This window comes from Prunus avium, chromosome 3, assembly GCF_965620075.1.
Source record: "Prunus avium chromosome 3, drPruAviu1.hap1.1, whole genome shotgun sequence".
Lineage (NCBI taxonomy): Eukaryota > Viridiplantae > Streptophyta > Magnoliopsida > Rosales > Rosaceae > Prunus > Prunus avium.
The window spans coordinates 33,989,671-34,004,703 of NC_142286.1; the positions used below are offsets into that span (position 1 = coordinate 33,989,671).

General features: G+C 36.8%; 1 protein-coding gene, 1 long non-coding RNA gene and 1 pseudogene across 3 annotated transcripts; all 3 read right to left on the reverse strand.

Annotated features, from left to right (window-relative positions):
• Nucleotides 1-658: 658 nt before the first annotated feature.
• On the reverse strand, nucleotides 659-4,052 carry LOC110764289 (L-ascorbate oxidase homolog). The gene is made up of 8 exons (XM_021967217.2): nucleotides 3,640-4,052; nucleotides 3,371-3,480; nucleotides 2,687-2,957; nucleotides 2,338-2,440; nucleotides 1,899-2,244; nucleotides 1,254-1,619; nucleotides 1,070-1,148; nucleotides 659-974 (listed from the first exon to the last, which is right to left on the reverse strand). The coding sequence occupies exons 1-8, from the start codon at nucleotides 3,778-3,780 to the stop codon at nucleotides 762-764; spliced, it is 1,629 nt and encodes a 542-aa protein (XP_021822909.2). The 5' UTR covers nucleotides 3,781-4,052; the 3' UTR covers nucleotides 659-761.
• A 2,615-nt stretch (nucleotides 4,053-6,667) lies between these two features.
• Nucleotides 6,668-10,897, reverse strand: LOC110764265 (uncharacterized). 2 transcript variants are annotated; one of them, XR_015834480.1, is made up of 8 exons: nucleotides 10,529-10,897; nucleotides 10,252-10,406; nucleotides 9,780-9,963; nucleotides 9,273-9,367; nucleotides 9,086-9,183; nucleotides 8,704-8,821; nucleotides 7,929-8,108; nucleotides 6,668-7,765 (listed from the first exon to the last, which is right to left on the reverse strand). It is a non-coding gene; the product is annotated as an uncharacterized LOC110764265 (long non-coding RNA). The 2 variants fall into 2 exon arrangements; XR_015834479.1 differs by lacking the exon at nucleotides 6,668-7,765 and having other exon boundaries at nucleotides 7,833-8,108; nucleotides 10,529-10,894.
• Nucleotides 10,898-12,281: 1,384 nt separating this feature from the next.
• On the reverse strand, nucleotides 12,282-12,820 carry LOC148295993 (uncharacterized; annotated as a pseudogene).
• Between the last annotated feature and the right edge of the window lie 2,213 nt (nucleotides 12,821-15,033).

Sequence of the window (15,033 nt, forward strand, 5' to 3'; positions counted from 1 at the left end):
AAAATAAATTAATATTTTGTTTGAATTTTGTTCGGCTCTGTCAATTTTTGTTGTTGTTGTCAGAGTTAGAAATGAGGGGATTTTCTCATACATACATTGTCAATGTGCAAATCAAAACTCTTTTACACTAGATTAGACCCCTTTCGGCTCTTTCACATTTGATTTATATATTTCTTCCAATGTATGCATGCTTTAAAGTTTTGAGAGTAGAGCCCAAACATACACCTAACCAGTTTATGTGAGACTTCTCCATGGCCATGCCATACACATAGAAGTTGGTCAACCCTACCGACGCTCGACCATAAATATTACTCTTAACCAAATTCAATTACCCACCTTCCACTTTGCAATTTGCAGGCACAAGTGGCTCTGCCTGGTCGATATCTCATCATATCTCTCTCTATCCCCGTACATCTCCCACACTCAGATGAATGTTCATGCTCGGGAACAAGTGTATCCATTCTTCGGCCCAAAAAAATTGACAGTGTATCCATTAATCGTTGATTGATTTTGGGTCGGGGGAAATCTTCATAGGAGCAGAGTTGGGCCATTTTTTTTTCGGGTTAAGAATAATGTGAACAAAGAATACAAAACCCATACAAATTAGATCCAATGAGTTTGATTTGGATCACACAAAAGAGAAGCAAACACACACTCGTGAAAATGGCTTGAGTTAAGCCCTGACTACATCTTTAATTTGCAGACATATCCTCTCCTTTCCTAGTTCACATCTAATGACCCTGACAGCCTTTGGTCACAGTTTATAGAGGCCGCGTTCGACGACCTAATGCTCGACCGCAAAGAAGAGCATTCCTTGGGATTGGATACTCATCCCTCCATGAATTTGCAGGTGAGTAGACGCGAAGATAGAATTGCTGGCCTAAGTACTGGCGAGCCCAGTTCTCGGACCTCACATTCCACATCCCCACATTGTCCAATGGCATGTAAATTGCAGTCCATGAGTTGGGATACACCTGTGATAAGAAATGGCATCCATGTTAAAAAACAATCATGAGAACATATTTGTAAGTCACACATAGTTTTTAAGGAGCTGCATTTATCGATGTACCTGAACAGTGCAACGAGAAATCGTGTCCCTCAAATTGTATCTTAATCTGCTTGCAGGTTCCCACTGTCCACCATCCATCCTGCCCATATCAGAATTACCATGGTTAAGATATGTGTTCTTATTGAATTTCTCACATTGCAGAACAGTTGAAAAAATGTTTGAATTTCTGAGGCAGTGAACTTACCCCACAACAAAGAAACTATGGCCATCAATGTGCCATGACTGCACAGTATCCTCAGGATTCTCGAACACTAGTTCAGCGAAGCCTCGGAAATCAGCATTCATGACAGAAGTCTGAAGATAAGCACCGCCTCCAGTGGGGTTGTCTTGGATGCTTCCAATGGAGAACACCCCTGAGATCTTGAAGTAGTCAGCAAGTTTAAGTGGTGTGTCGGGTTGGATGAAGGACACACTATTCACAGCATATCTCTGCTTGCCATCAATAATTGGAGCAGAGCTTGTTAGCCTGATTGTACGTGTGGTGTTGATCAATCCGTAATGATATGAGCCTTGGGGGTTAGGTCTTGGACCACTTGCTGTCAAATTCCGCCTGGTTTTATGTATGTCATTCATTCAAAAAAATATGAGAAGTGGTGTATAACAGGCCTAGTATATTGAAATAGTTCATCTTTTTGTGCATAACATGTTCAATGATATGATTTCTTAATAGAAAATGTTAGTGCAAACAACATGATCATTTTGTATGCCATCTCAATAGACACTCACGAACGATTATCTATATAGCAGAATCTATGTCAACTATGAAAACTGGCACTACCATGTATAACACATCCGCTTACGAACAGAAAACAATGATAAAAATAAGCACCTGAGAGATCGGGCTTGTTCAAGAGACCAGTCAATCTGAGTTGTTGGGCCACCAGGGGGAGGACCAGAAACGCTTCCTGCTGAGTTACTGTAGTGAAGAATGGAGGTTGCACTGAGCACTTGTGAAGTGAAACGCGTAGAGACAACAATGTAGTAATCTTGTGCTGGTTGATCAGCTGTAACTAATACAGAGTAAGACTGCCCCAAATGAATGTCAAGGGAACTATAAGTGTTTTGAAGGCTGTGGGTGCCTTCCACCTCAACCAGCAACATCTTGTGCCCCTGGATTCTGAAATTGATGGAAGTCGTAAGCCCCACATTTGATATCCTCAACCTGTAAGTCTTGCCTGCCAAGCAAGTATGACACATGAAACAAGTTACATCAATTCCATCACCACACAGAAATGGTGCTCACAACACTTGTTGAATTGATTAGTTACCTTGATCAACCGTAAATGTGAATCCGTTTGATCCACGGCCATTGATGAGGAGCCCGTCAGGGAAGGGAAGATTGTTCCCACTATCTAAAATTGCTTTCAAATCCTGTAGGATTCAAAACAACCCCATCAAAATGAACTCATATCACATGCCTTCTGCTATGAATTTGACAATGATTATAAATCTTGAGTAGTGCTAGAGTGATCACATTTTTAGACCTCGCAGTGAACAACTGCACATACTAATTGTTAACTCATAAATCATCTCTACTTTTCTGGCACATTAAAACAAATGTGTGCGTGCGTGCGTGGGTGTGTGATAATTGGCATAGTCTTTAAGCATGCTACTTACAGTGTGATTTTTACTGAACCAATCTCCTGCCAATATGGTGAAGTCTCCAGCAGGAGGAGGGAAAGGTACTGGGATAACCGAGCGGCTTGCGATTTTGATGCCACCAAACCCTCCTGCAGCCTTGTGGAAGCCAAGGGAAGGAAAGTAGAAGTAACTGCCAATCTGATCTTTGACTTGGAGAACATAAGTGAAGTTCTGTCCTGGTGGAATGGGGCAATTTGTGCCAAAGACCCCATCCTGCCATGAGTTCCTTCTCTGCTGCACGCCATTCCTAAACAAGAATTGCAGGACTTGATGGTTAGTCTAACTGCTAGGGCAATAAACTTGGTGATGGTATTCTGCTAATAAAAGGGTTACTTTGGCCTCTGCTTATCAATCCATCCATTTGAAAGTCAACAGGAGAAAACCCTTTTTTCTTCTTTTTGGTTTTTTACAGTACAATTTTGAACAGACCAATCATTTTTCAAGGTTTTCACTTTTTGCCACTTGAACAAAGTGACTAAAACGTGTGCTTATTCAAATAGGTGCTTTTGTAATAACAACTGTTAAAAAAGATATTATCACTTCCCAGTAATGATTGAATCTCATTTCTAAGTATTAGAGTTGCAGTCTAAAATTACAAGTACAAATGCTGAAACAAAAACTTATTATTATTATTTTTTCAAGAACAGAGGAATTACTAACCAAGAGAGGAGAAAAGGTTCGTCCAAGCTATTGAAAACGTTGATAATGAGGTTATCATTGGTGACTGATTCGATCTGCGGCCCTGGAAATTGGCCATTTATCAATATCCCCTGCATTTTTGTTTGAAAACTCATTTTAGCAACTGGCCATTGCAATTTTTCATCAACAACAAAACTGCCCAGAACAGAGAAACTTAACAAAAACAAAACGTGCTTGTTTATGTGTCTGAGAGAGAGAGAGAGAGAGAGAAGGATAAATGATAAACGTACCCTTTGTTTCAGCCCAAGGGGATAGACATCACCATAGGTGACATTCCAGTTGTAGAACCTGTAAGGATCTTCCCCACTTGTGCAGGTCACAGTAAGCAGAGCAACCAATATGACACAACACACACTTGTGTACAATCCCATGTTCCTCTCTGGATCTTTGAGAGCAAACAATGGAGAAATGGGACTGAAATGCAAAATAAAAGCCTCCCAGAAGATAAAGATTTAGTCTTTATCTTTCCCTCTGGAAAGCTCCTCCGTTCCTCTGCTTTTTCTATTTGTTATTTTCTCCTTTTTCTTTGAGTGCTTTTTAGAGGATTCTGTAGAAGTGCTTTTCTGCTAGATCTCCTTTGAAGATTTGCTTCTTTATTTGTAGTAAGCCAACAGTTTGAGTGAGTGTCTATGAGCTGTCCGTAAGCAGAGAAATAAGTTCTCGCAGTCATTGATCAGTCCACACCGCGTACCTTGGGTCAAGTGAAGAAATCCAAGTCCCCAATTTTATGCCATCGAAATAAAATACTTTATTTATCTAATGGTAAAAACAAATTAACTGCAGAAAAAAGCCATTTGCTTGGTTGATTGCTTTCTGTTTAAGCACATGTTTGGAGTAAAAAGATACAAAATTTACCATGTTTGTTTGTTTTCTCTTTCAGTTTAGGCTCATCTGCACTGCATGAGTAACATGTCCTGTTGAAGTTAAAAAGGAGATCTTGATTAAAATAGTGATGGTGGCATGTTAGATTAATTAGCATGGGCCTTGTCTGTGATTGGCAGACAATATAATTAGTGATTGGTTGCTCCTTTTGACTTGAGATAATGAATACAGAACTAAACAAGGAAATTAGGTTTTGATTTGCATTAAAAATGGACAGCAAATCCTACTGACTATGGAAGACTTTGGCTCCAAACATTTATATAACAAGAAGCTGGACTCATCTTATTATTTTATTTACTTAAGTCCTTCTATATCTTAGTTTTTGGTTTTTTCTTTTAAAAAAACCCACCGACAAAGGTAATGATAGATCATTGAAGCAAAGGGTTTTAAGCTTAAACCTCAGAATATGAATCTTAATGATCCATCTCCCCCACAAAATCCAGATATCATAATTGATCTTATAATACAAAAGCATTGACAATTATTAGTTTCACGTTTTCTTCTGTCATCTGCATGATGGCATCTATTAGGATGGGATGGGAGATGGGACTACCAATGCCATGTGCCATTCTTTTGCTACCCTGCTCCACCTAAAGCAGTCAATGAAAGATTGTCCGGTGCCACCGCAACATAGTTACGTAGTGTTATTGATTTGCATATACACGTTTTAAAGACTCGGTACAGTACATATTTTGTAAAAAGCAAACATACAATACACTTATTGTACACATATATATGTATTTTTTATTTTTAATATACATGTTTTTTACAAAATTTTCAATAATACACACAAAATTCATGTATTATACACATAATTTTCACATATTATTGAAAAAAACTAATATATATTAAAATATTATATAGTGGCCGAACTTTTCAATTGTAACTTGCCAAAGTTTTGCTAAATAAAACACGTATGTATTTTGTTCATATTTTCCCGTTTTGTATTTTACTAACTATGAAAGAAATTGAGTGGCTGAGATTATCTCTTATTTGTTGTAAGAAAAATGCAAGATGGTGATTTTGCAATCTCTTTGCCAACGAGAACAACAATATCAAACAAAGTGTTATGGGTATAGTATTAAGAGAAGCGGTAGCATTCTTCATGTAAAGTGTTGTTTGAAAAGTGAAGCAATTACCAAGACCACTCCAACTCAGCGTGCAGTTCTCTACGACAAATAATTAGTGCAGTAACATAATTTAGTATCACTCAAGAGAACGAGGTAGATCAAAGGCAAATATTCCCACACAAAAAAGAAGAAGAAAAAATTGAACTCTCAGATTGATTTACTGTGAAAATTCTATCTTTTCAATATTTGCTTTAGATATGTTGAAACTAACAAATTAATAACTATAAAGAATAAACAAATGGAAGAAGGGGCACAAAATTTCAAAATTGCTAGGGCACACTTCTTTGCAAACTCTCAAACTAGAAAGCTTTTGTTTTGCTTCTTGCGTAACCTCTCTCTGTTAACTATCTTTCCCGAGCAGAAGGGTACTTGCAATACACTTATAATGGGACCAAAGATGGGTAAAGTTAAGGTTTATCAGTCCAAGGATTTTTGAAATCACATCAATTTCAAGTGAAGATACCCTTGTATACAGAATGACTCCTAAAACTCCAATAGCCAGCGTTATTGCAAGAGGAATTGTCAAGGGTTGATCAGGTTGAGCAATGGTGCTTTTCGTGCTCTTAATTCTTACCGTGGAATATATATATTTTAATAAATAGTATAGCTACGCGGAGTATAACCCAGCGGCTATACTCTTTAAAAAAAATTAAAAAATTAAAAAATGGGCCGCCTAGGCGCCATTAGGAGGGTCCATTTTTTTATTTTGTTATTTTAAATAAATCGTACAGCCACGCGGCTATACTGGGGTCTATTTTTTTATTTTTTTAGTAAATAGTATGGCCGCACGGCTGTACTGTGGTGTTCCGTTAAATTTTTTTCATAAGTAGTATTGCCGGGGGGCTATAATGTGGTTTTTTAATTTGTTTTAAAAATGAATAGTATAGCCGAGCGGCTATAAGAGTAAAAAAATAAAAAATAAAAAATGGGCCTCCTAGCGGCTAGGCTCTTGGCGGGTTTTTTTTATTTATTAAAATAAATAGTCTAGCCGAGCGGCTATACTGTGTAAATATAATATATTTAAAGAGTATAACTCGGGATTTTTAAAATTTTGTTTTAATAAATCGTATAGCCGCGCGGCTGTACGGTTAAACATAATATATTTAAATAGTACAGCCGCGCAGCTATACTCTTATAAATAGTACAGCCATCGGCTATACGCGACACTTTTTTAAAAGTTTTTAATAAATAGTACAGCCGTGCGGCTATACTGGGTCCTTTTTTTTAAAAAAAATCACTAATTTCTTTTATCGATAAGAGTAGTTTATTGCATTATCCATTACTATTACTACATTACCCGAGTCTCTATTGTCCCCTTTTAAGTTTTTACTTTTCCAAAGTTATTACTCATATAAAGAATTTAGCATTTTGCCGTTTAATACTCGTATTATAGATGTACGTATGTATTTTTCAATAACACCTATGCTTTCCATACACGTCTTAAAGATTGAGTAAAATACACATTGTGTAAAAAAGCAAACATACAATACACATATTGTACACATACGTATATATTTTTCATATACACATTTTTTTTACAAAATTTTCAATAATACACACAAAGTTCACATACACGTGTAAATTCTTCATATACACGTATTATACAAATAATTTTCACATATTATTGAATCAAAATAATACATATTAAAATATTATATAGTGGCCGAACTTTTCAGTTGTAACTTGCCAAAATTTTGCCGAATAAAACACATACGTATTTTATTCGTATTTTTCCCATTCCGTTTTTTACTAACTATGAATGAAATTGAGAGGTTGATATTATTTCTTACTTGTGAGAAAAATGCAAGATGGTGATTTTGCAATCCATGTGCCAACGAGAACAACAATTTCAAACAAGGTTTTATGGGTATAGTAGTAAAAGAGGTGGTAGTTTTCTTTAAAGTGTTGTTTGAAAAGTAAAGCAATTACCAAGACCACTCCAACCCAGCATGCAATTCTCTACGAAAAATAATGTGTGCAGTAACATAATTTAGTAGCACTCTAGAGACCGATGTAGATCAAAGGCAAACATTCTCACGAAAAAAAGAAGAAAAAATTGAACTCTCATATTGATTTACTGTGAAATTTGTCTCTTTTCAATATGTGCTTTGGATATGTTGAAACTTGGAGCCCCAACTCACTTTGGCCAACTCCGAAATCGGGGGTACTTTTCAAGTGTTTTGATGCGTGGCAAATGCCATTCAAGTGTTTTAGACCATCTAGGCGTTTTGAAAATGCAGCAACAAGCTAGGCGTTAAGAAACCTGACTTTCATGATAAAGCCCAGCATATAAAGAAGTGTAGAAGTAATCACTCTCTCGGCCTTTTGAAAATGCAGCAACAAGCTATGCATTAAGAACAATCACTTAAGTGTGAGGAACTTCTTGGTATTAATGCAACTAGACAGGCCTCTATAAGAAACAGAAAATTATCTGAAGACCATTCTGCACTGTAAAATGTATATCACAAAACATGTACATGACTATTAACGCAAGATCAATGGTCTACCTGCTTTTATTGCCTCCTTAGCTAGTTGCTCATCCATCCCAGAAGAGAAGTCTTTACTTTTTGCTAGTTACTTGGCCATACAAACTCTGTTCAACCTCCTATCTCCAACCGTTTTTGCTTCAAAGAGAAATCTTTCGCGTGCAGCACATAATATATGCCTAGCCAATCAGTATTCTGGTTCTGTTTTTGCATTATTTGGGTGAGTTCACAGAAAATGATCTCTGATCTGTAAGATTACAAAGCATCTACTTGCATGTAGGGTTATTTTCTGTATTATAAAGTAGGGTTTTTATTTTTGATGCATAATATAGTGGGGTTAACATGAAAGAGTCAGGTGATTGTAAATGACACATGATCTCCATGTGAAAAGCATAGTGCAAAATCCGGAAGACCCCCACATAACATTGATTGATTGGGACTTGAAACAACTCAGTATGCAAAGATATACATATGTTGTTTGAAAACTAAGGTAGTGAATGATAGGTAGGGCATGAAGAAACAGGCTATCGCCACCATTAACCTCTGGACCTCAATGAATATGACTAAACAAGAGTAGGCTATGTCCACCCGACCAAAACATGGACGCTCACAAGCACATTCTTACCAACAGTTCCAAGTTCGAAGTATTCAAGTCCAACATGAGTGAAGTAAAAGTTGCAATGTACTTTTAACATCTCGATAAATGGATAGAAAAGTTGTCCACGATATAATTTGAGATTCAAGATTTTACAACTTGAATTTACAGTACAAGAGGTGGAGGAGGGTAAAGTAGAACCTTGTTGAGCTTTGTCATCGCTTGGGGCAGTACTTTGTACGCAGGTTATCAAGCTTCTCAGCATACTCAATCGGAGTTGCCTCATTGTCAAACACTTCATCCCATATCTTAACAAGATCTGTTTGCAAGGTTATTGGGTTAGTATAGGATATGAAACTAACGGAAAATATGAATCATAAACCTTATAAAAACGGGCAGGATGACTAAAAAATCAGAAAATATGGAATGATTCAATCAAGACACAGTGCAAGCATTACCAGTCGCTGAGACTGATATACCACATTGATATAGGTATACTCTACTTAAAAAAACATTTGAAATCCAGGAATTCAACTGTAAGCTTTTGAAAATCTCAAGGAATTTAAAACAGAAGCATGCATACCAGCGTTGTCTGAGGATGAAAGAAACATGACGAGTGTGTCAAATCTTGGAACCCTGGTTAAGTTCTCCAGATAATTGACGGCCAAATCCATTTCTTCACTGCCAAAGAAATAAATCAAAGGTGGGGCCATAAGCATTTTATCAAGCTCAACAAGAAAACATACATATCAGACATAAACATTACTTACATGAAAAAGGTTGCCACACACTTGATAATGTCAAGACGTATGGGAACAGTCAAAGCATTTTTGAATATCTGCGGCAATGCACTTGGAGATATAGCCTGTATAGAAATAACACAAAAAATAACATGAAACAAAGTAACAGCATAAATGGAAAGTCAGAATGAGTGATGATTTCCTAAACAAATACCAACTGCATTCACAATCCTTTATGGACATTTGAAATTGTTCAAAAGGGACACAACTAATGGGGAACTTCTTGGATGGCCCCTAGTATGCAGAAGCCAGATAGGCAGACTGACAATGCAATTACTGGTATACTTCTGGCAACCATCCAAAGAGGACAATAGACGAGGCTAATAGAATCTTTGCAGTGGTCAACCGCACGGATGACCACCATGCAAAAAGAACACATTCATGGTCACCTACTTTGGGATGACAACGAACATATGAATCTTGCATTTTGGCAGACTATATTTTTTTACAGTAAACCACATGAATACTTTTGCAGACCTTCAACAGGCTAGTCTGTCGAGCATTATCTCCAGAGAATCCTCGCCAAGAAACCTCAAATTGATATGCCGAATTTGGTGGTGTGATCTTTTCCGCAGCAACAGCCTTGACTCGGGGAAGTAGCTCGAGAAACAAGCTCTTGTACCGATGCCTTCACCTCTTGCTTCCCAGTTGTGTTATTTCTCTACAAAATTATCATAATATAGACTAGTTCAAGAGACTAAAAGACACAGATGCAAAAGAAATAAATAAAAGTTTAAAGCAAATAAGAAGATAAAGCCATTGAGTCCAGATAACATGGTAGGAGTACACAACATATAAGTCTAATAAGAAGCTATAAAGACAAAAGCAATTAATAAGGTTCATAAACAAGTCTATCTTACTTATTCACCTGTCACTAAGAAGAAACGAAAACTCAATGACAACAACAAAAAATCAAGTAAAAGGAGCAACAAAACACTTTTCTTGACACCTTAGTGTGATCTTGAACTGCACTCATTTCTGTTATTTGAGCACTGCTGGAGACAGGCTGGATGCTTTGTCCGTTCACTTTGGTATCCAACTTTCCCACTTTTTACATTTCTTGTACAGAATTTTCCGTGCTCCAGATGCTTTCTGAAGAATTGTCTGGGAATTAACAATTCAAACGAGTCAATTTAATATATAAATGAACTGGTAGATGAGCATGATATACACCATCAAACAAAACACAAGAAATGAATGATAGACTCCGAAAAATCAAAACTCGCCTTTCAAAAGCAAGCAGACCTGCATAGCTCGGACCTCTTCACCTTCCGACCCCTTCCTCAAAGCATTTATGCTCTTCTTCTTCTCCTTCACTTCCAGAACGGCAGACACCTCCTCAATCTCCTCCTGAATATGGTCCAATTCTATGGCTCTGGAACTCGACCCTGTCTCCGCTATCAGATTTTTCTCCGTCAAAATCTGCAACAAGCCAGCGATGTGGGGCTAGGCGGGCGCTAGGCGGCTAGGCGGCTGGGCGGGCCTCCTAGGCGGGTTGAGTCTTTTTTTGGTGCCGAAACCGTAGAAAACCAATCGAAGCTTTGAGTTTGATAGAGAAGCGAAATGGCTGTGATTGCGAGTGCAAGCTTCGTGATAATATTTAAAGAGTATAGCCGAATGGCTGTGACTGCGAGTGCAAGCTTCGTGATAATATTTAAAGAGTATAGCCGTGCGGCTATACTCTGAAAATATTCGAATATATTAATATTCAAAGAGTCTAGCCGTTCGGCTATACGTTTAAAATATTCCAATGTATTTACCCTTTAAATATGAGTAATGCTATTTAGACACACAACATTGACACACTTAATTGACACCCGCTGATGTGTCAATGTATCCTTTGCTGAACAGAAAACGAGGAGAAAAGAAGAGCAAATGATACATTGACACATCAGCGGGTGTCACTAAGTGTGTCAATGTTGTGTGTCCAAGTAGTATTACTCTTTAAATATATATCGTTTTTTATTCGGCTATACTTTTAAATATACTTTTAAAATATTCGAATGTATTTACCCTTTAAAATTCCACTTTAGCCCATTGGGCTGGAGTTATTACTTCAATTATTTTATTTATACAAGCGATATTGGAGAATGAAAATTTAAATTCTTTCCGATACCTCTCATTCTAATGATTTCCAACTATTAGCCCATTGGGCAAGAATAAAAAAAATTAATTTTATTTATAATAAATAATACAGGTTAAACCCATAAATGTAACAACAAAAAATAGGGATTCGCCAACATTTTGTGGATCAAAAAATGTTGAATTTCATAGTATAAAATTGCTTGTATAGGAATTTACTTTTTAAAATGTATCCATCGTAATTATGAACTAAACCCAATTATAGACTTTTTTCTCATTGCACTTGACAACCCTTCTCTTCTGCTATGAGATATATCAGTCCGCGATGTATTCTATGTAGATGAAAAATTGGATACAAAACAGTCTAACGAGACAACGAAGAGAAGTTTGCAGCTCTGTTTTGAAATAAATTGAAGGTAACATAAATCATATGACATTGATATATGAACTATTCTAAATGAGAATTCGAACAACATGTGTTACATATAACATATTATTTCATTTGTCTACTGGTTGTGCCTGTTGTTAAGCTAGTGCAACCAACATTCTTTTTTCACCAAGAAATTTTTCCTAAACCTCAAAGAAATTTAGCTAGGAAAAACTTTGGTGGGAAGGGAAAGTTAGGATAGAAATTGAGGCAGAGGCAAGGCTGAAGAACAATCGCGAGCACATGTGATATTACAAAAAATGTAGCGAAGGAATTTAGAATGGCCATTTTCCAAATTAAGCAAACATCTTATAATGAAATCAAGACAAGAACTTATTACAAGCCCTCATTGGAGTAACAATGTCCAAAAACACAAGATGAACACCACACCACACTCAACACACATAATTGCTCAATTGTGTTGTAAATATAAAAAGATGATATATCACTTTGTACAATCAAATAGTTCTTCATTCCTCGTTGCCCAAATCATTGAACGCATCGCGCAAATCATTGAGCATTTCATCCTACGTCTCCTTTACATGCAAATGAAATGAGTATCCATCAACATGAAGAACCAAATTGTCCATACCACGAAGAAATTCAGAAAATTCAAAACCCTCGCATATAAATTTACTAATATGAGACGCATGTGCTTTGACATTTCATCGTCGTTGTCATTGAAACCAGACCAATCTCTGGCGTCTAACATCAACAGATCTTTGAATCAGTGCAGCAACGTGACAAGACCATCCCGATTAACTTTTGCACCCTTCGGATTTAAGTACTTGATATTAGGTCCCAACTTCACAATTGACAATGCCTCACGTCCATGACCAGAGCCTTTGGACAAATCTAAACCATAAAAATTCTTGCAATGTGTTTGTATAATTGCAAGTATTTTTGCCAAATTTAAGCATGAACCCAATGATAACACCTCCAAATTTTTCCACTTGCCAATCAGCTCTAGGTTCGTGTGTTTGCAATGTGTTTGTATAAGTCCTTCCATCTTCTGTCGTCCATCTGCAAGAGTATGACAAGGAATTAAAAAGAATATATGGAGCACTGAGACAAAAAGATTACTAAATAATAAACAGAAACTTGGGAAAACAATCACCTTAAGTTGAAGAATGCAAGGCTGAATGCATATGGTAATCATTTATAATAAGAACCAACAAGAGAATTAATTGATGGAGTGCTGGAAAATTGTTCATTCAACAAGGACTTTCCGCATTCCAATGCAGTGCATGCTCTGGATGTTCAAAAGGACTTCTCGTATTCCAATGCAGTGCATGCTTTGTAGATTCAAAAAGACTTTGCACATTTCAATGCAGTGCATTGGTTTCGGAGGCTGATTAGGACTAAGCACAGTTTGATTAATCGGACCAAGTGGTTGGAACTACCTACCAAACTGAAACCGATCAAGTCGATGAAGGAAATTATGGGACCAACATCGACCGACCATTCTCATCTACCGACCACAGTCAGTTCATGACCAAGCAAATGGTTCATTGCAGGTCGGTTTTAGCGAAGAAAGAGAGAGAGAAGAGAGAGAAATAGTGGTTGAAGTACTAATCATGCATTATTGCAATACTTAACATGTGAATCAGTAGACATCCTGAATAATGAGGATGGCATAAAACGGCGCGGATGCTAGTGAGGGGAATTCATTCCACCCATTAAGGAAATGCCGATTAAACTCCTTTGTTGAAGACCCGATTAAAAGGTAATCATTAAAAACTAGAACCCCGATTAACTAACGATTATTCATGGATTTTGCACACGTAAAGCTCTTAATTACCAATTATCGAACACTATAAATATGGCCACATATGCATGTCCTGCATGTTGTGTATTAACCATATACTATTGTTGAATGGAATGGTAATGATATACCAAGGTCATAAACTCATACTTGCATAGGAAAGAGAATAAGTCAACTCTAAATTAGATCATGATAATATTTTTTAAAGTAGTTTAGTTTGCAATGTATAGAACCCTTAATTTAGCCAATCACATATTCGTAGCATAAAGTTTTCCAAACCTTCAACCACCATCTCCTTCCCCACTCTCTATATAACCTTGAAATATTGGTGAACCTCCATTCGAGAGCAGAAAGATGTCTTCCATTTGATGTTGCACACATGAAGTAACAAAGAGTTGACATGAGAAACAGAAATATATAAGTTTAGAGGCATCATCTATAATAAGGTTACAAATCAATTATGCAACAATAAAATTATTTTTATAAGTAAAATTATATACAGTGGTTTTGATGAAGTCTTACCTTATCAGCAGTCTTCTGCTTGTGAATGTGGTCGTTCTCAAACAAAATTATTAATGATTCAGGTTCCAGGAAACTGTGGTACACAAAGCATCAACCAGTTTCTGTAGATTTGTTCTTTTTTTATCCTGAAGAAAACTTCACTTTCATCCTACAAGTGGAAAGATAAAAATCACAAGACTAGAAATTGCAAGAAAAAGCATGATGCTAGATTGGCCCAAGAGATTTCACATTATTAATGGAATTGCTCGGGGGCTCCTCTATTTTCATCATGTAGGTCTTTTAGGTGTGCAGCGTAACCTGGCAGATAGGCCGAGCATGCCAGTTGCAGTTGTAATGTTGAGTGGTGAAGGGTCATTGCCTCAACCTCAAAAACCTGGTTTTTATAGTGAAAGGGATCTCAATGAACTGGAAGTTGATCCTTCTTCTAAAGCATTTTCAGCTAATGAAGTCACAGTCCTTTTATACTAATGGAGGCTCGATAAACGATATTTCATGTTGGTGTGTTAATCCAGTGCTTTTGAAGTCAGTTTGAAAAGTTAAATATAATTAAGAGATTCCCAACCCATGCGTTAGCAAATGCACCCTCTAATTTTTTTTATTTGTTTTCTTTGGAGTTGAGGTGGAGTTAACACTATAGAAACATAGATGCTGACAAAAGAACTAATATAAAAGCTTAAATGAATTAGATTTTTCTCTTGAGGTGGCGAAATATTTCATTTTTTTTTATGTTCTTTAGTGGGTTGGTTTTGTGTTCCTATGCAAGAGGAGGAGGAGACAACTCTTATTATTATTATTTTATCTCTCTGCAAACACGAGGGCATGATGAACTGTCAAAATCTATAACGGAAATGCAATATCCAAATAATGAAAAGCAGTCCAACCAAGAAGAACCATCAATGGATGAATATTGAATGCATAAAGATTTATCAAGCTTG